This window comes from Perissodus microlepis, chromosome 15, assembly GCF_051167445.1.
Source record: "Perissodus microlepis isolate ML-2025 ecotype Zambia chromosome 15, ASM5116744v1, whole genome shotgun sequence".
Taxonomy (NCBI): Eukaryota; Metazoa; Chordata; class Actinopteri; order Cichliformes; family Cichlidae; genus Perissodus; species Perissodus microlepis.
Window position 1 is genome coordinate 7,490,101 of NC_140475.1, and position 18,342 is coordinate 7,508,442.

The 18,342-nt window shown below is 41.5% G+C and overlaps 2 protein-coding genes across 8 annotated transcripts in view; one reads left to right on the forward strand and one right to left on the reverse strand.

Moving 5' to 3' along the window:
• The first annotated feature begins 337 nt into the window (after positions 1 to 337).
• fam228a (family with sequence similarity 228 member A) lies at positions 338 to 7,239 on the forward strand. 5 transcript variants are annotated; one of them, XM_084952504.1, is made up of 9 exons: positions 338 to 415; positions 686 to 809; positions 3,353 to 3,541; positions 3,625 to 3,702; positions 3,829 to 4,017; positions 4,190 to 4,273; positions 4,372 to 4,438; positions 6,764 to 6,935; positions 7,028 to 7,238. In XM_084952504.1, the coding sequence occupies exons 2-9, from the start codon at positions 687 to 689 to the stop codon at positions 7,137 to 7,139; spliced, it is 1,014 nt and encodes a 337-aa protein (XP_084808630.1). In that variant the 5' UTR covers positions 338 to 415; position 686; the 3' UTR covers positions 7,140 to 7,238. The 5 variants fall into 5 exon arrangements, with proteins under 5 accessions (XP_084808630.1, XP_084808629.1, XP_084808628.1 ...); XM_084952503.1 differs by having other exon boundaries at positions 359 to 415; positions 727 to 809; XM_084952502.1 differs by lacking the exon at positions 338 to 415 and adding an exon at positions 423 to 547 and having other exon boundaries at positions 3,829 to 4,002; positions 7,028 to 7,239.
• Positions 7,240 to 7,242: 3 nt separating this feature from the next.
• The window catches only part of itsn2a (intersectin 2a), a 44,804-nt gene continuing 33,704 nt past the window's right edge, over positions 7,243 to 18,342 (reverse strand). For 2 of the 3 annotated variants that reach the window (XM_084952499.1, XM_084952498.1), the window contains 13 exons: positions 17,259 to 17,355; positions 15,718 to 15,909; positions 11,053 to 11,174; positions 10,850 to 10,956; positions 10,404 to 10,587; positions 10,198 to 10,296; positions 9,919 to 10,086; positions 9,492 to 9,704; positions 9,253 to 9,374; positions 9,083 to 9,165; positions 8,403 to 8,486; positions 8,154 to 8,327; positions 7,243 to 7,920 (listed from right to left, as the gene is read on the reverse strand). In XM_084952499.1, the coding sequence (XP_084808625.1) occupies positions 7,769 to 7,920; positions 8,154 to 8,327; positions 8,403 to 8,486; positions 9,083 to 9,165; positions 9,253 to 9,374; positions 9,492 to 9,704; positions 9,919 to 10,086; positions 10,198 to 10,296; positions 10,404 to 10,587; positions 10,850 to 10,956; positions 11,053 to 11,174; positions 15,718 to 15,909; positions 17,259 to 17,355 (1,797 nt within the window). In that variant the 3' untranslated portion in view covers positions 7,243 to 7,768. Of the gene's footprint in view, positions 7,921 to 8,153; positions 8,328 to 8,402; positions 8,487 to 9,082; positions 9,166 to 9,252; positions 9,375 to 9,491; positions 9,705 to 9,918; positions 10,087 to 10,197; positions 10,297 to 10,403; positions 10,588 to 10,849; positions 10,957 to 11,052; positions 11,175 to 15,522; positions 15,568 to 15,717; positions 15,910 to 17,258; positions 17,356 to 18,342 lie in introns of all 3 variants that reach the window. The other variant, XM_084952497.1, reaches the window with a different exon arrangement.

The following is an 18,342-nucleotide window of genomic DNA, read 5'->3' on the forward strand; positions in this document are numbered from 1 at the left end:
CATTAAAGAGGATCCAACAGTCAGGGGGTTCAAAACCTACTACTCTTGGTGCATGACTCGTCTAGACTTGCATAATCTGAGCACAGATGTGGGGAAATCACTTTCCACAAATACAGTTAATGCAGCGTGGTGTAATGACGTAAACAGCCTATATGTAGTCCAGTGAGTCTGCAGCCTGGGTAACTTAAAACACGAGCAGCTAATTGTGTGTGTAACATTTTCTGCATGCTAAATTTCTTGACCTTGTTTGTATATTACTAATGCAAAAGAACGCAGAACCTTCGCCATTTACGTACGACGTCTCTGCGCGTGCTCGCCCCAGGCTCGCTTGCGTGTCGGCGTCATGGCAACGGAAACCCTCTTCAGACGGTGGTTCACCTGGAGGAGGTATCTCCTTACTGGCTCCGTTAGAAAAGTAAGTCTGACCCCAGGGTAAAAGTTAGCAGTCTGCACACTTTTCCAAAATGATGTGTGTTGCACGTGACCTAAAAGCACGGAGAGTTTTGGTAAATTGGCCACACGAACTTCAGTCCTCAAATCAGCACAGGTAAGAAGCAACCACATTGTAATGGAGACGTGGGCTTTTAATGAAATTAAAGCAACTTAATTAGCAGGTATGGAGTAAGTGATGAGTAAATTCAGTCAGTGTTGTTCTTTGACACTGTGTATCGTTTATCACTACCAGCATGTCGCTGACTCCAGGCTGCTTGTTTTGTCGTGATGTAGAGATGAGCCACATGAAGAAGAAGGGTCCCAGTGGTCTGATCACCGTGCACTCACCTTTTCCTGTCAGCCTGTTAAAATCAGAGGTAATAATAAATAAGAGAGCATCCTCATAAAAGTGGGAGTGTAGTAAAAAGAAAGCTCGGAATTGGATTGTATATTACACAAAAGGAGCTACTGGGTGGCTCAATACCACCCCGCTTCCCATTATGTTAAATATACTGCTGTTAATTAAACTTTTAATTAAAGAGCATCGGCAGTGTAAGTGGTTTTGCTCGACAGCACTGCAGTGGTGTTATGCAGTGAACATGTACACTCTGTGCGGTTTGCACTTCACAGCAGAGTGAGACTGTGACCTTTCACCAAGTAACAATTTATCTCCAGTCTTTCTTCTTCTTCTGTATTTGTTCTCCTGCTCTCAGTATACAGTACGTGCACGCAGTCTATGGAGGGCCTCAAGTGCCAAAGTGAATTAAATAAATAATTAAATAAATAAATAAATAAATAAATATATATATATATATATATATATATATATATATATATATATATATATATATATATATATATATATATATATATAAATATTGAATTATTAATTACACGTAATTAATTAATTAAAATGGGAAATAATTAGTTAAATATATGCATGACTTAAATGTCAATTCATTTTGTTTAAAACATTTAATAAATGAGTTATTTCCAATTTTAATTAATGACAAATTTAATGAATGTGTAATTCATTATTAATTAACCAAATCAGTTAATTCAAAGATGATAGTTTTTTTTTCTTCTTCTTTTTATTATGTTAAAATATCTCGGGGGTTAAATGTGTGGTTGATGTTTCACTGGTTCGGCCCACTTAAGATTAAAGTGCCCTGTATGTGGCTCACAATGTAAAATGAGTTTGACATGCCTGGCTTTCCTAACTGCGCCTCTTCTTTTTCCTTTTGCGTATCATATCTGAACATACAATCTCAGAGTCTATTTTTAAAATGAACGAAAAGGTTTCAGTTTACTGACAGATACGGTAGCCACTGTTACCCGCACTTAAATAAGGACTAAAGGAGGCGCGGTGCCGGATCAGGTTAAATGCAAAACAAAGAGTCTACCCCATCTACTGCAACAATAAAACCTAACAATAAGCACACATACCTGTGCACTGATGCCAAAACCGCTGTCATAAAATGACCAGTGTCATTATTTTTTACACCAGAGTGTAAAAATGCATATATAACGTGTTACGTGTTAATGTAACTGCGAGAAGCTGCTCGTGTTTCCGTGTAGTGACGCGATCTGTCGCAGCTGGGTGTGGTGGACTCTACCTTCATGTACACGGACATGATCTTCTCTCTATGTGAACTTTGGCTGGATTTCAAAAGTTCGGTCTACGCAGGACTCTGCAGTCTGTAAATATATTCAAAGTACTGTATGCTGTGAAAACAAGAGATGTACATTACTGTGTAAAATTCTCGAGATACCCCTCTTTTTTAAATTATTTGCTTAGGAAATGGACATCTTTGGATGTTTGCTGCTTTATATTCTGTTATTTGCCAAGATGATCCCAGAATGCTTCAGTAATGTTGCAGTCTGAACTCTGGGCTTTTACTGCAATGGCAGTGTGTTTGGGATCATTGTCATACTGAAAAAATGAAGCTGACACCATTCAGACGCATTCTGGATGATATCAAATGTTGGATCAATATCTGATGGTGCTGTTTTTTATAAATTCATCAAATTTCACAAGATCTCCAACTGTAGAGACTCACTGTTGTAGCTTCCTGACCGCTTCTGTAAATATTGATGACAATTTTAACCAAAGCTCCAAGCTCCATCTGACTTGTTGCGACTGATTTTCAGACCAGTTCTTGTGTAATTTAGCATACCTCAGCCGACCTTCCAGTGAGACCATTTCTGGTGAGGCTTCAATTAACAGTAGACTGGTCGACTGAAAGGCCAGATGCATCTCTCAGGTCTCGTCAGGTCTTTGCCTTTTCTTTTCCTTCGTTGTTTTTTTCCCTCCTGTTTCTTAAGAACGTGACTTTCATGTACTTTTGTGTTTTTCTAGGCCTGCCACTTTTTCTTTTGTCTTCCCCTTGTCCACTATCCTCAAAAATTTTAAGGACACACGGCGCACTACACAGATGTCTTCACATAATAGCTCTTTGAGAATCAATTACCTGGTGCAATTATACTATTCGATCTGTTTTATGTCTGTCGAACTGTGTTGTCTTTTGAATTTTCCATAGATTCAACTAAAGACGTGAAAGAAATGATGTGTTTTTGTAACATGCTGCTAGTAACAAAGTGCCTAAAGATACAGTTTAAAATTTGTTCTTAGCCATTATGTCCAGTATGTGTATATACAACATAGTTTCAGCCCTTGCATTAGGTGGCTTTTTTATGCCAAAATGTAATAGGTCAGTGTAAGTACCTTAAAAAACAACAACAACAACCCATCACTCTGAAAATGGTAAGATACAAGGATAAAAAAAATGAGTTGTGGCTCAAGAGTTTTGCACATCACTGTAGTTGGAACCATTCATTTATTATTCATACTGTAATTTCAAGCAAACTTTATGCACTGCACACAGTAACTACAGCGTACAGTATACATCTGGTGTTTCAGGAGTGCGTTATAGATGTGAAGCACACCACGGAGAGCAAGAAGAGCAGAAGGAGCAGCTCACAGCAGCGTGAAAGGACGAGGAGCACCTGCAGGTCTGTAATGCCAGAGAAAAGGAATGAGCTGTCTTATGTGCCAGAGTGGGCCACCAAACGGGACTGGCTCTCTTACACCTCCCTCAGACAACTGCAGGTACTGCACTCAGTCGACTCAGATCTTCAAAGAAAAGATGGAAAGGATGAATTCCTGAATCTCTTTCCTTTCTTGTCATTTAGGCAAAGATGAAGGCTGAGAAGCAGCAAGTGAAGGAAATACTCCAGCCATTACAGGAGACAGAAAATGGGTTTATCAAGGTAGGGTACTAGTTTTTATTGTACTGTAGTCCATCTAATACAATGACACAGCTTTTTCCCCCCTCACATTTTATTCTTCATGATTAAAAATACATCCAATATTGATTGAAATGCGTTTTCATTCAGGAGTTGGAGTTTTTCCTCAGTCAGCGTGATGTTACAGAGCTCAGGAGGAGAGAGCTGCTCCACAAACACTGGACTGAACATGTCTGGTTTCCTATCCAGCAGAGAGTGAAAGCGCATGTGTCCAGCTGCCCAGAGGCCAAGAGGCGCCACAGCCTCTACAATCACTACCTCCATGTCTGTAACTCCAAGGTGGTGCTGAAGCTTAAATGAGTTTTGAAGTTAGGTCAATGACTCCTCATGTTGGTGCTAGAGTTTTTGTGTTGTTGTGGACGGCGATGTTTAGGTTTTGTGCCTATTACTGCAAAAACAGATGAGATGAATGTTTAACTTATCTCACTGCCACGTTATCTCTGATCCATAGGGGAATGTCTTTCTAGAGACCTACGATCCACAGGAGTACGATCCTTTACTTCTCAATATCAAAATGCAACAGGTGAACAGCCAGGTGACTTCTGTGACTTGAATATTTCCCTTCAGTATGTTTCATAACAACATTAGAGTGTCTCATGTGTGTGTTACTGCTAATGCATTGATTCCTTAAAGGGGTCATTGGGCCTTCATTTAAATGAAAGACCAACAGGAAAGAGATTCCACTCGTCTTTGGGATCAGGTATCTATATATTTTCCCTTTTTTGTGGGTTTTTTTTCTAGCCAATCGGAAATTTAAGACAAAATATTATACAAACGCTTAGTCTTCAGTATTGGCTTAGTTATATATATATATATATAAGGTACATATTATGCTTTTGTTGTCTGTCATATACTGTTACCATGATGGATGCTCCCAATAAACATGGCCAAAGTTTTTACCTGACACTTCATTAGGTACACCGTGCTAATTCTAGGTTGGACCTGCTTTTTCCTTCAGAGCTGCCTTAATTCTTCGTGGCACAGATTCAACATTTCTCTGAGATTTTGTTTCATACTGACATGACGGCATGACACAGTTGCTGCAGATTTCTCAGCTGCGCATCCACCAGATCTCAATGGTTCTGTATTGGACTGAGATCTGGTGACTGTGGAGACCGTTTGAGTACAGTGAACTCATTGTCGTGTTCAGGAAACCCGTTTGAGATGATTTGAGGTTTGTGATATGGAACGTTATCCTGCTGGAGGCTGCCATCAGAGGATGCACAAGGTGCACTGTGGTCATAAAGGAGTAGACATGGTTAACAACAATACTCAGAGGCTGTGGTGTTGAAAGTTTTCAGTTTCAGAGGCCGAAGTATGACATTACACCATAGCGTTACACCAGTGGTTCCCAAAGTTTTTTTGCTAGGCCCCCCTTTGTTTTACAAGAAAATCTTCGCGTATAAAGAGCTAACATCTCCAAAATGTCAGGAGTAGTTAGTCATTATAAGAAGTGTTTGTGAACTAAAAAAAAAAAAATCAACAATATGGGATACTGTTTGTCTGTGATTTGGACAGTCCAGCGTGTGCTCCCGACGCAGGTTAAACAAATTCTATCATGGAGACCTACCTTGGCACTTGTGCAGGTGAAGTCAAAGGCAAGATATGCTTCATCATATATCTAGTATTTGGCTTGGAAGGAAGTTGGTTTGGAAACATATTTGGCAATGCTTCATCTTCTGCTTTGCGTTCGTGTGGGGTCCCCTCTGCAGTGGCTCTGGCCCCCCACTTTGGGAACCTCTGCATTACACCATAAGCATGGCTCATATAAGTATAGATGAATCAGCGCCTTCATGTTATTTACGTAAAAGTCTGATCCTATCCAAATGTCACAGCAGAAATCGAGACTAATCAGATCAGGCAGCGTTTCTTCAAATACTTCAATCGTCTGTTGTCCAATTCTGATCAGCTGGTGTGAATTGTAGTCTCGGTTTCCTGTTCTTTGCTGACATGGCACCCAGTGTGGTTTGCTGCTGTAGACCCATCTGCTTCAAGGTTTAAGGTGATATCTGTTCAGAGATGCTCTCAAGTGTTTGAGTTACAGTTGCCTTCCTATCAGCTCAAATCAGTCTGGCCATTCTCCTCTGACTTCTGACATCAACGAGGCAATTTTACCCTGAGAACAGCTGCTCACTGGATATTTTCTTTTTTTCGGACCATTCTCTGTAAACTAGAGATGGATTTGTGCAGAAATCCCAGTAGATCAGCAGTTTCTGAAATATTCACAATGCCCATCTGGCAGCAAACAACCGTGCAAAGTCACTGTGGCGTGGTGTGGTTTGTGGCTCAGCTACAGGGGAGCGGTGGAGCAGTGGGTCCAGGATATGGTGTCAGGGGAAGGCTGACCAGCACAGCTGATTTCCATTGTATAATCATGCCTTCCCTATTTGAGTAGGATGCCGGGACCTGACAGGGAGCTGGGTGTACTTGCACTGGAGACAGGCAGCTGTAAAGCTCCAAAAACTGAGTCACTGGAAACTTTGCAAATAAACATTCAACTGCTTGCAAAGCTACGCGCTGTGGGTCCTTTACATCACAGTCACTTAAATCACCTCACTTTTCCATTCTGACGTTCAGTTTAAACTTCAGCACCATCTTCACCGTGTCTACATATCTAAATGCATTGGCTTGTTAGCATGTGATTGGCTAGATATTAGCTTTAGTAAGCAGCTGAAGAGGTGTACCTAATGAAGCCTAGAATGAGTTTATAAATCAGCACAATAATGACAGTTACAGTTGTTTTACTTAGTAAATATATATTTTTTGAACTGTGAATTGTGTAAAGCAACTCTAGAATCCAAGAGTATAAAATGGAAATATGGAACTGAAAATGAGCACAACAGGTACCCTTAATTTTTTGCTGGATTAATTTATAATAAGTACTTCTGAAAAGTACCAATTAGCATTGAGCATTTTCATTAACTGCTCAGTGGTCTAGGAGTTTATCTCAATCTTTTGCTTTTTCAGTGTAAAATACTTTCAGGTCAAAACTTCTTCAAGAGAGATTTTTTTTTTTCCATCTTAGGGCAAAAACTCCACTGGACAAAAGCTGAACGGCGAACTAAAAGTCATCGACCTCTGAGTGAGTCTGTGAAGTCTCAGGCCAACAAACGTCTACATGCCTCATCTAAATATCCAGCCTGTGGGTCCATTAAAAGGCCAGTGGTCGTCGAGACTGATAGAAGCAAGTGTAGCAGGTACTTATATACTGTATTTGTACACTATAGCACCATACTGCTCACTGACAAATCCCACTAACAGTTTAAAGTTTGAAATGTTTTTCATCCAGGCCTAACACTATACCACTGCACATCAGTGCAACAGCCACATCAGATGGAAGGTGCCACCAGACCAGCTGCTGGTTCTCCAGATGTAGATGTCTGCAGGAACCATCAAGTTAACAGTGACTTTGGCCACTGTGTGCATCCAAATAAAAACAAACAAACATAAAAAACCTACTTCACAATTTTCCTGGACATCGTACTCGAAAGACAAACGCAGAAAAATGTTTTACTGTACATACATTTTATTCATGCCGGTGCCGTTTTCGGGATTTAATGGCGTACTTGCCATGAAACCTCAAGCTTACACCATAAGGTTAACCATTGACATTACATTATACAGCAGTGTGCAGCAGTTGTAATATAAAGATACGTGAGACAGTGTGCGACTGTCCACACGCGTGTGTAACTGGCTGATATGTTGTTATATTCTTTAATTAGCAGTGCGCCGGAAAAAAAAAAAAAAGAATTTACAAATCGAAACTGAAATGTAAAAATCCGGTGAAACGTTGAGTCCCGTTTGTTACTTTCCATTTCTGACTGGCGATTAAGAAAATATTGGCAATCATCTCCGTGTTTTGGATCGTTTGAGGTCGCTGAAAAGCTCAGGGTCAGTCGAACAAGCAGGGACAGTAAAATCCCCATTATTGCGTAATGTGCAAGAGCATAAAAAAGGCACTTTAATGGTCCTTCATTACTAGGAAATTAAGTGGTGTGTGTGCCTAATGGAGTATTCAGATGTATTTTCCTCATTTGGTTGGCTCGTAAAGCTGTAGGTCTAGTTTGACGTGAACTTCTCCAGTAGGGACTTCGTGCAGCAGAAGGCGACGGGTTGCTGCTCCTTTGCTCTCCATCTCTTTCTTTATCGTTGCCACGGGAACCTCAACGCGGCCGAGAAAATCTAAAGAGGAAGGAGGGCACTTTTATTTAGTAAGAGGATTAAAATGAGAAAAAGAAACGCATCTCATCGGACAAAAAAACAAAAAAAGTTCAGACCACTGATTTACTTTAATAGAGGAAAACCAAGACTTTAAGTGTTCCTTTAATTCTGTATAGGCAGGAAAAATTAGACAAAAAGCCTAATAATCAACTGTTTTATGCATGAGTGCACGTGCGTGTCCTTTATCCACTGACCATCTGGTGAGAACTGATCTTTCTCGGACACGGTGACGCAGAGGACATCCTGGTAGAGGTCTTTGATGAAAAACTGGCAGTTAAAATTCCACTTTGGGCTCAGAGTGTCGCTGATTGGTCGAGATGTGTAGCACTGAGCTCCCATTGTCAGCTCACAGTAAGGATTACTCTTACCTGAAGAGAAAAGGAGTTAACGGGACTTAATTACAAAGCATGCATTAGCACTGTCATGTTGCCACGGGGCCTCACCGTTGGGCTTACAGGCCTTGAGCTCCTGGGCTTCAATGACTGTTACCAGCAGCCGACCGATTCCGCTGGACTTTAGAGAGCGTGCTAAAATAAGCAGAAGACAGTAAAATATATATGACAAAAACGCAGCATCCATTCATAATTAGGATAATGTTTGAACAACACACACATGCATACTTCAAGGTTCAAATAAGAACACTTTGTTAACCCTGGCAGGGGGCTTGCTTTGTTGTAGATTTTTAATATGCAGACTGAAAAATGTCAACTCTGGATCAACTTGGAATAAAAGGAAGTAAAAATAAAGCACTCCATTCAAGCTCCAGTGCGTGCAAATGAATACTCCAAAATTAAACGATACGATACACGGTATAAATATGACACTGTAGGTGAAAACAGTCCAGTGGTCATAGGGACGAGTCGTAGAGTCTGATTTCCTGAAAACTTGTGAAGGTGCCGCACAGAGACCACCAAACAATCATTTTCAGATCAAGCAGATTCCAGGTCAGATGACACTAAGAAACTGCTTGTCATTATATCATTCAGCTCAAGCCGGCACTACAAGGAAAGTTAACAAGGGAGCAGCGGAGGAGATGATAGGAATACCAGCTTGCTCTGCAAAGGGATAAAGTCAATACACTCAATATTAGCTGATATATTTATGAGCGTGTAGCTGTGTTTACCTTGGTAAGCCTTCTCTCTCTTTTTCTTCTCCGTCTCTATGAAATGTTCAGATGCCGCTTTGATTTTCTGGACCCACGCTGCCCTAATGGAAGCAGTAAAAATGTGTGAGTGCTTCACGCAGAAACACGGACGTGTGGTTACACAGAACGCGAGATTTTTGCACACGTGCCTCTCGTTCAGGGTCTCGGTTTTGAGAGTGTAGACGCGATCGATGTGCGAGACGTGGAACAGCGGCTCGTCGCTGGACGGGTCGGGTGGCATTTTCACCAATACCTCGTTCAGGAAGAGAGGCTGGCGGAGATGAAATGCATATCGGCAAATGCCAAGAGAACGTAAACGATGAGAAATAATAGTTCATCTGTGCATTTATATATATTTTTATATATATTATACCTGAGATTAGCTTACCGTTTTGTACATCTTGAGCTGTATGCTTGTTTTGGGGCTGAATAACTTGTCAGATCCTGAGGAGGAGAAGGGTTTGGCACTGTGTGTGAGGAGGAGGAAATCACTGAAGAGGAAAGCCCACAGCTCTCTGCTGCTTTTGGTCTTGTACAGCCGACCGCTGTGGAGCAACTTGCGAGGCCCGAGGCAATTAGTCAGCGAGTTGAAGACCAAGTGCTGGGGGGAAAAAAGGTGCAGAGAAAGCAAGGCATGGCTGAGGAAAGTTGTTCGAAAATAAGCAAACTGTCAAGTGTTGTAGTTAAGAATGGAATTTTTGCTGTCCCTGCGTAACAGCTCAAGACTTGTCAGACATGAAATGCTTTGCAGAGGCCATATTTAATATAGCAGCAGGGACTCGAGAGTCGAGATACTCGTGTCCGAGTGTCTTTACCTCTATGGGCCCCTCACACTGCATGTGGCTCTGTATCCATTCGAGCCTGTCTGAGTTCTCCTTCTCCCGAACCCCCTCATTGACCTGAGAGCACAGCTCCTCGGCTCGCTCCAGAGCTTCTCGGAGAGGGCCTCGGTCTGCGTGGCCATCTGGGGTGTGCTCCAAGATCTTAAAAAGAAGCACAGCACAGGCAACAAATTAAGAGACATGGAGATGAATATTAAACAAGTGGTAGGCGGGATTCATGGAGTTACATATAAACAGCATTTCTCTGCATACATTTTTGATGAGTAGAGGGTAACGTGTAATCCTCTGCATGGGCTTGAGGAGGAAGCTGGACAGCGGCATTCCTTTACAGCGGTAGTTAGTTGCAATCTTCTGCTCAAGAGGAGGCAGACAGAGGCAGAGATATTTTATTGCATCTGACAAAAGCAAATGTTTTATTTATTTTTCCTTTCACAATATCCATTATCCAAGGCTCGTACTTTGAGGAAGTCTTTAAAGTCAGGCTGGTTGTGGGTCTTGCTCTGCAGCAGGGCTGCGGCGTTGAGCTGGCAGGAGCAGAAGCGAATGTACGGCTGCATGTGTGCGAGCTCCGATGCCAGCAGGTCTCCTATTAGCTGAACGGGCATGTTCTCTCCTCCTGTCTTTTTACGGACACGCAGGGCTCTGGAGGGGGGTCACAGATGATCAGGATGTGAAACACTATTTCATAACCTCACAAAACATAAATAGATGGAGTATCTGATGAGTTCTGCAAGCCTTCAGAGTCTATGGACTTGCAGAAATGAAATAAGTGTCAGTTTTTCTGTGCATTTGCTTTTGATCATTTTCACAGAAAGAGTTCATAAATGTTTATTCTAGCAGAGCAGTGGGGTTTAATAGTTTAGATGTCAGGATGGTTCACAACAATGTCACACGTGGGACCTACTTGAGCAATTTGGAGTTGCACATAATCAGTTCCCTCCAGTTAACAAAGATAACTGCCATCTCAGCTTCAGTTAGACGGCCTGACTCGGACATGGGCTTGTAGAAGACCTAAGAGGCAGAAACAAATGCAAACAGGTGAGGACGGGGAAAAAATGACAGAAAAGTGTTAATAATGTTCAAATATGCCTATGTTTCCGTCGGTACCTCTAGCACTAGCTCAAGATCCTCGACATAGGTCTCCTCGGTCTGGATGAGCTCGTGAATGTAACCCTGCCTTTTCCTCTCCTGAGGGGTCATTGTGTCGAGCGTCATCAGGTCAGCACACCCTACAGGAGCACATCCATGCGCATGCAAACACACGTGCAGACATGCATGCACGGACATGCACCGGCATGTGCATGGCAAACACAAGCACAAACACTTTCCTCTCAATCACTGATGTGGTGTGTGAGAAAATACAGCGAGCGTTCAAAAACATGTTAAAATCTCCCTTTATTATCACTTTGATGACGTCTAATTTACATTTAATGCACAGAGTGAGGCACATTGTAGTCGCAGTACATGAACATAAGTGATGCCAACACTAACAACACTGCTACCAAGAACACTAAGGTAAAGAAAAATAAAGCACCTTTTATGGTGGAGTGCTCACTCCTAGTGATTGCATAGGTGTAAATGGATAAAGTAGCTAATGCTTGAGTGACAGAGCAGTGGAAGACTCAGCTGGTAGTTCAAGTCTTTGAGGTTCAATCTTGGCAAAAGTTGGATGTACAGTTGTGGTCAGGAGTTTACATACACGCATCACGAGCATGAATGTTATGGTAATTTGGGGCTTTTAATAATTAATTCCACAGTGGAATAATTATACAACATACATGTTTAATAACTTTAAAAAACAAGAACTGATTCCAAATGCTTGACTTGATTTTGGAGCTTCTATAATCCACACAATGTCAAAAATATATGCACAGACTCAAACAAGGTTCTACAATAGCTTTTAACTCGACAAGACTGAGGCCTATTAACCTCTCATGATAGTTTCTACTACAACTGGTAGTTTCTCTTTGCCAAAATAAAAAGGTTTGACAACTCTCATTCGATTGACGGATACTCAGAACAATGGGAAAGTCCAAGGAACTCAGAGAAGATATAAGAAGCAGAATTATAGAGTTACACAAGCTGGGAAGATTTCTTGGAGTCATTACTAAACAACTGCCACTACTTTGCCAAAACCCAAACTGTCACCCTCCGGCTGCGTCTACACTAGCTCTGATAAATTTGAGAACGGCGTATACGTCTGAAAACGCTCCGCGTCCACACTTGCGTTTTCATGTGTTTTCACAGAGTTGTTCAGCCACATCGAAACGGCCGAAAACGCTTACGTCCCAGTACTGCGCGTGCGTGAAACGCAAGACGATTCGACCTGCCTTATTTCTGTCTGTCGTTTATTTACTTTCCGGCTCTTTGAAACGTCACGGCAAAATGTCGAGGAAAAGCACCGAGTATTTAAACGGACTAACAATGAGGTGGAGTTGTTGCTGCGAGTAACACAAAAGTACAAAGTTGCAAAAGCGAGTGAGAGTCAAAGAATTTGAAGAAAAGCTATCGGGAGCATGTACAGACTGAATTAATCTTTAATAGGCCTGTCAGAATTGAGAGCACACAAAACAACTGCTGTGTGCTGCCCTCCGCTATCTTAGTTTAATTGGTCACATGACTGCATCACATGACTAAAATGGGTCATCGTTTTCGAAAAGGCTCTGGGTTCGCTATCCACACTGCCGTCTCAGTGTGGACGGAAGGCCAAAACAGAGAGAAAAAGATAAGTTTTCAAACGAAAATGTATTAGTGTGGACATGGCCTCAGATGAAAGGAAAATTAATTAGAATCTTCAAAAACAAGCCAAAAACCACCAAGGCTCAAACCTGACATGAACTAGAAAATATTGGAACACAGTGTCCACAGGGTGTTTTATATCACCATGGACTGAGAGGGTGCCTACTCAGAAAGAAGCCCCTTGTCAAAAACCAACATCTTTAAGCTTGACTGAAATTTGCAGCTGCCCACATGGACAAGCCGAATTTCACCTGGAGAAAAGTCAGGCAAGACAAAGATTGAGCTATTTGACTACAATGGCAAAAGGTATGTTTGAAGGAATAAAGATGAGGCTTTCAAACCTAAAAACACTGTACCAATTGTTCAGCATGGCGGTGGTAGCATTACGCTCCGGGGCTGTTTCGCTTGTACTGGTACACTGGACAAAGTGAATGCAATGGTGAAGAAGGACTAATCTCCAAATTCTTCAGCTTCAACTCAAATCAGCAGCTAGACGGTTGGACACTTTAGTCTACAGGACAATGATCTCAAACACACATCAAATCTGTTTTTGGAATGAATAATGGCCTTCCCAAAGCTCCGATGTCAACCCAACTGAAAATTTGTAGACTACCCTTGAAAGCCGGGTCTGTGCCAGGAAACCAATCAGTTCAAACGAACTCTACCAATCCTGCCAAGAAGAGTGCTCAAATATCCAGCCAGAATTTCACCAGAAGCTTGTTGATGGCTACCAGTGTGGTCAAAGTCTAACTTGCAAAGCGACGTGGATTAGAGAAAATCTAAAATAATTTCAAACCATTTCTTTTTAAGACATTAAAGATGTATGCTGTGCAACCTCAAAATTACGGTACCATTCTAGCCCATGATGAGTGCATTTAAACTTTTGATGATAACCCTATATGTCAGCAGTGTGGTAGGTGTTTCTCTCAGACTACTCTTGATATGCTAATGTTTGCATGTTTTTTTATTTTCTTTTTTTAAATATGTATTTGCTGGTGATATCACAGTTCAGTACAGGGTGGGTGTCATTTTAAGTACTTGGAAGCGTCAATAAATGGCAGAGTGCATAAGCATCGAATAATAAAATCACAATCAATTTCATCTCAGTTGCAGTTCAAGCGATGCGTTAGCAAGCAGCAATCAAGGTTACCGGTGATTTAAGCAACAGCGAGTCTTCACATTGGTCCATTTTTAGCAAGGTTTCAATGTTGTTAGTGCAAGAATGAGTGACCCTGTTAGAATACTCTGCATCATACTAATTTATAGCTTTAATTTAGAAAACTAAACCGATGCTTCTTACATATTATTTTACATACTTTTGTAATCAAACTCTTATTTTCCTTTTATCTGTAGCAAAACTACGCTTTCCACACTTTTGTATCACGGGGGACAAAAGCTTTGAAAGCTCATGTCTAGCTGCCTCTGCCTCGCTCCCTTGGTTAATTAGTTAAAGAAACAGAAATGAAAACAAGGGAGAGAAGAGAGCGAGGGGGGGAGAGGAGGAAGGGGTGTACGGTGAAATAAATTTACATTTAAAGCTGAGAAAGTAGGAGGCCAAAAACAAAGAAAAAAAAAAAAACAGGGTTTGTAACAGAGAAGCACAGAACACCAGAGTCCTAAACGGGTGAGGTGGAAAGTGCGGAGGTGGGCCGTTCTTGCTGGCGGCTGGGCTTCCTGTTGCGACAGGGCAATTCGGGATCGCTCAGACAGAAGGGGTGAGAAAGAGGAAGAGGAGGAAAAGGAGGAAGAAGAGACAGGAAAGCCAGCGTTACTGTCCTATAGAAGAAAAGGAGGGGAAAAAAACAGATGAAGTGGAGGAATGGAAGGGAGGGAAGTGAGATGATGAAGAGATGGAGAGACAGCAGACGTTAATATAGCTTTAATATTAATGCTGGACACTCACATGCAGGCGCATTAATAATGCATTTCTGGAAATGTAAATGTTATTATTCATCGTATCAGCTGCAGACGGCGATTTCTCGCGCTCTTGTTTCGGCAGCGAACCGCCGGCCATACGTGTGGCGGGCGTGTGAGTGACAACGCCTTCGCTGGAATTAGAATATCAGAGCGTTTTGTGTCTGTGGCTTCGACAAGTTCATCCTAATTAAAGATCTCGTGTGTTCACGCTTGTTAACAGCTGCTGCTGTGAGGAGAACACGCAAGCTGTGCATACTAATTCAGGCGCACACCTCTCATTAAGAAATCGGCCTTTTTAAAATTTCTCAGCAGCTACGTATGAATGAGCAGCGAGCGGGATACGCGTGAGGAAAATGACCGCCTTCCCGTGTGAGCAGCTGCTGCGGTGTTGCATTCAGAGAGGGAAAGTGAAGCTGGTGTTTCCAGAAATGTGACCAAAATGATGAAAAATGTGTCAGTTTGAAATCAGATCAGCTTTCGCTCTTTATTATTTTGTTGCCCGGGGTGATTTGTCAGCCGCATCTGTTTTAAAAGAACAGTTTGACATTCGTGGGATATACGCTTTGTTCACTTTGTGGTTGCAAGTTAAATTAGAAGATCAATACCACTCTCATATTAGTCTGCTTAATATAAAAACTGCAGCCAGAGCTTGGCTGGATTAAATTAACTAAGAACACGATGAGAGAGGTATCCATCACGCTTCATGCCCAAAATGTCAAACTTTCCTTTTGATGATTTGAAATTGTTGATGTTGTCCGGGATACTTAAAAGGCCCAATCATTTTGCCTTGTGGAGAAGAAATTTAACATTTTCTATTAATCAATTTCAGAAGCTTTTTATGGGAATGAGCCTTTTAAGTGTAATGGTTATATGTTCACCAATTTCCTCAATGATTGATTGAATCAACTACTCGAGGCTTACCATCAGTGGTTCCATGGTCTGACATGGATAAGGAATCTACTGTACCTGGAGTGAGCCAAGTCAACCAACATTTTTGTTTGTTTCTACAGCTGATAAACACAACTTATCAGTTTCCATGTGTGCTAACTGTCTTATTATTTTTTATTTAGAAAAAAAAAGACAGTCCATCAGTAAGAGGATTAAAGTTTTACTTACATTGCTGGCTGGGGTCTGATTCTGTTGTCATCTTGACATAATTGGTGGGCAGCAACCCTGTTACCCCGTTGGCTTCTCCTTTCCACCAGTCGGGGTTGGTCTTGTCGAGGATGTTGATCAGCTGACCCTTGGAGAAACTCAGCTCGTCCTGATTGGCAGCCGAGTAGTCATACATTGCAATAACTTGGCATACTGAGGGAACAGAGTTGACATATGAAGCTTAATCTGTTGCTGTAGATTTGTAGAATGACCCAATGAGGGCCAGTGTATAAAAAACAGAACTAAGAAAGCCTTAAAGAGACCAAGATGACATTAAAAGAAGGTGAAAATAGTGAAATGGTTTCCCTTGGGCACCAAACACTTAAAAAATACTGGCAGCCTCCAGTCTTAAGCCTCAGCCTCATAGTAGAAGCACCTCTGTGGTATCAATTTGAAAATCTTCTGTGGTTTTTTTTAGAAAATTTGACCTCTTATCTTGACCTCTAGTAGATGCATCTGAATTTCAAAATCCTACGTTACCTTGTTCTCGAGTTCTTGCATTCACAAACTTGAGTATTCACGCTGCCCACCCGGGCGGGCGACAACAACACCCCATCAGCCTTTTACGGCTGAGAGGTTCAACGACCTTTATTTTGGCTCATTCTACCATTTTATTTCTGCATATTTATTTATTTAGCCACAGACATTCATGCACGGACATGCACCAGCATGTGCATGGCAAACACAAGCACAAACACTTTCCTCTCAATTACTATTTATTTATTAAGCATATTTAGCCATAGGCCAGTCCCAACGGTCACCTCAAGAGGAGTTTGTGCTGGATTTTGGTCATTTTTAAGGCAGAGCCCTAGAATGCTATATGGCACTGCCAGGAACACTAGCTGCGTAGCCTGTTTGAGCTAATGCTTGCAGGCTGTCATTGGCAGGCATCTGTTTGGAGGACTAAAATTGTCTGTGACTCATTTCTCCTAAATGCTATTGATATAATTAATGGCAAATACTGCCTAGTCTATTTGCACTACCTGGGCACATCTCATGTAAACATATTTGCACTTGTGTGTAATTCCACGTCACTGCATTCATTTTTGAGTTGCTGTTGGTGATTCATTGTGTGGACTCCTAAAACTAAAAACATCGCCATCTGCTTCTGCTGCTTCTATGATCAGTGCTAAATGCTGAATGTTAGCAGGCTGAGAGAGGAACCATGGTAAAGTCTGTGTCTGCTAAATAACAGCATGACAGAATAAGCAGAGGGTGCTCCATTGTAAATGACTAAATAACAGAAATGACACTGAAAGATTATGTTCTGTCAGCTGAAATTGGAGACAGGAATTTATGATTAATGAGCATTTTTACCAAATTAGTTTCAAAGTCATAGACATGAAAACAACCACGACAGTAACTGCTGGAAAGCTTTTAAGTAATTTCGACCGGCATCTCTCAGCTAAATATACAGATTTAAAAATGTAAATACAAACCTGACTAAAACAAGATCAGTTATAGTAAATCAAATGCTGTGTTTGCCGTGTGTCAGCATTCACCTGGCAGAGGAGAGGGGGAAGACTTGCTACTGGAGGGACCCAGGAGCTTAACGTGAGAGGAATGAAACCAGCCTCTCTGCCGCTTTTTCCCCCGAGCCTGGAGGGGAGAGAAGAGTCAGTGAGAGTGAATCAATCTTCTGCTGGATCGTTTCTGAATCCTAAATCGAAACATTAATTAATTAATTGATTTTTTTGACAGGCAGAGTTTTGAACCTTGAGAACGCTCCCTCATGATGGGAATGTACATTCACTCTATAAATCAAACTAAAGCTCAGCTGAAGTCTCTGAAACAGCCGCAGTATTGCAAGCTGCAAGCTGCTGAGGGTAATGCACAGATTGACAAAGCTGTGGAAATCCTCTGTTCTCGGACACTCTTACTCATATTGACTTATTGTCTGAACGTACTAACAGCAAATATGACTTCTGCTGTCGCACTCTGAGCTTCAACTCAAACTACAGCTGCAGCCTCAGCACGAAAACAGGCAGAGAGAGATGACCCTTCACTTTGATGACCTTTGTAGACGACAGCACTGTTATTACTCCTGTAACCTTCCCGCCCACCCCTCATCAGCTCTCTATTGGTCTGACATGTCAGCAGATACAAACTCATCCTTATAGTTGAATGCTCCTGCATCCTGACCTCTCACTGCTGCACATGAACAGCTTTATAGTCAGCACTGTTAATACTCTTTTAACCTCTCATCAGCTCTCCACTGATTGGACACATCAGCACCTGCTCCTACTTGCAATATACTCGTGGTGGATTAAATTAAACAAGGATATGCCACTCATTTTCCATTGTACCTTAATTTGTTGATTGCTTTTTGCCATTTGACTGATTAACTAGTTTATTAAAACATCCATAGTGATAATGTCTTCATTTTGTTTGCTCATTTTGTCTGTCTATCCAAAACCAAAAGTTCAATTTACTCTCACTAAAAAGACTGAACAAATCTCAGGCGTTTTTTCCTTACAGGACCACCTTAATATTTAAGGAAATATCCACATATCTGCACTGTAACTTCCTCCACAATCATTCTGTTTCGCATCTAATGGCAACAAGTTTTCAATGACCTTTTGTTAA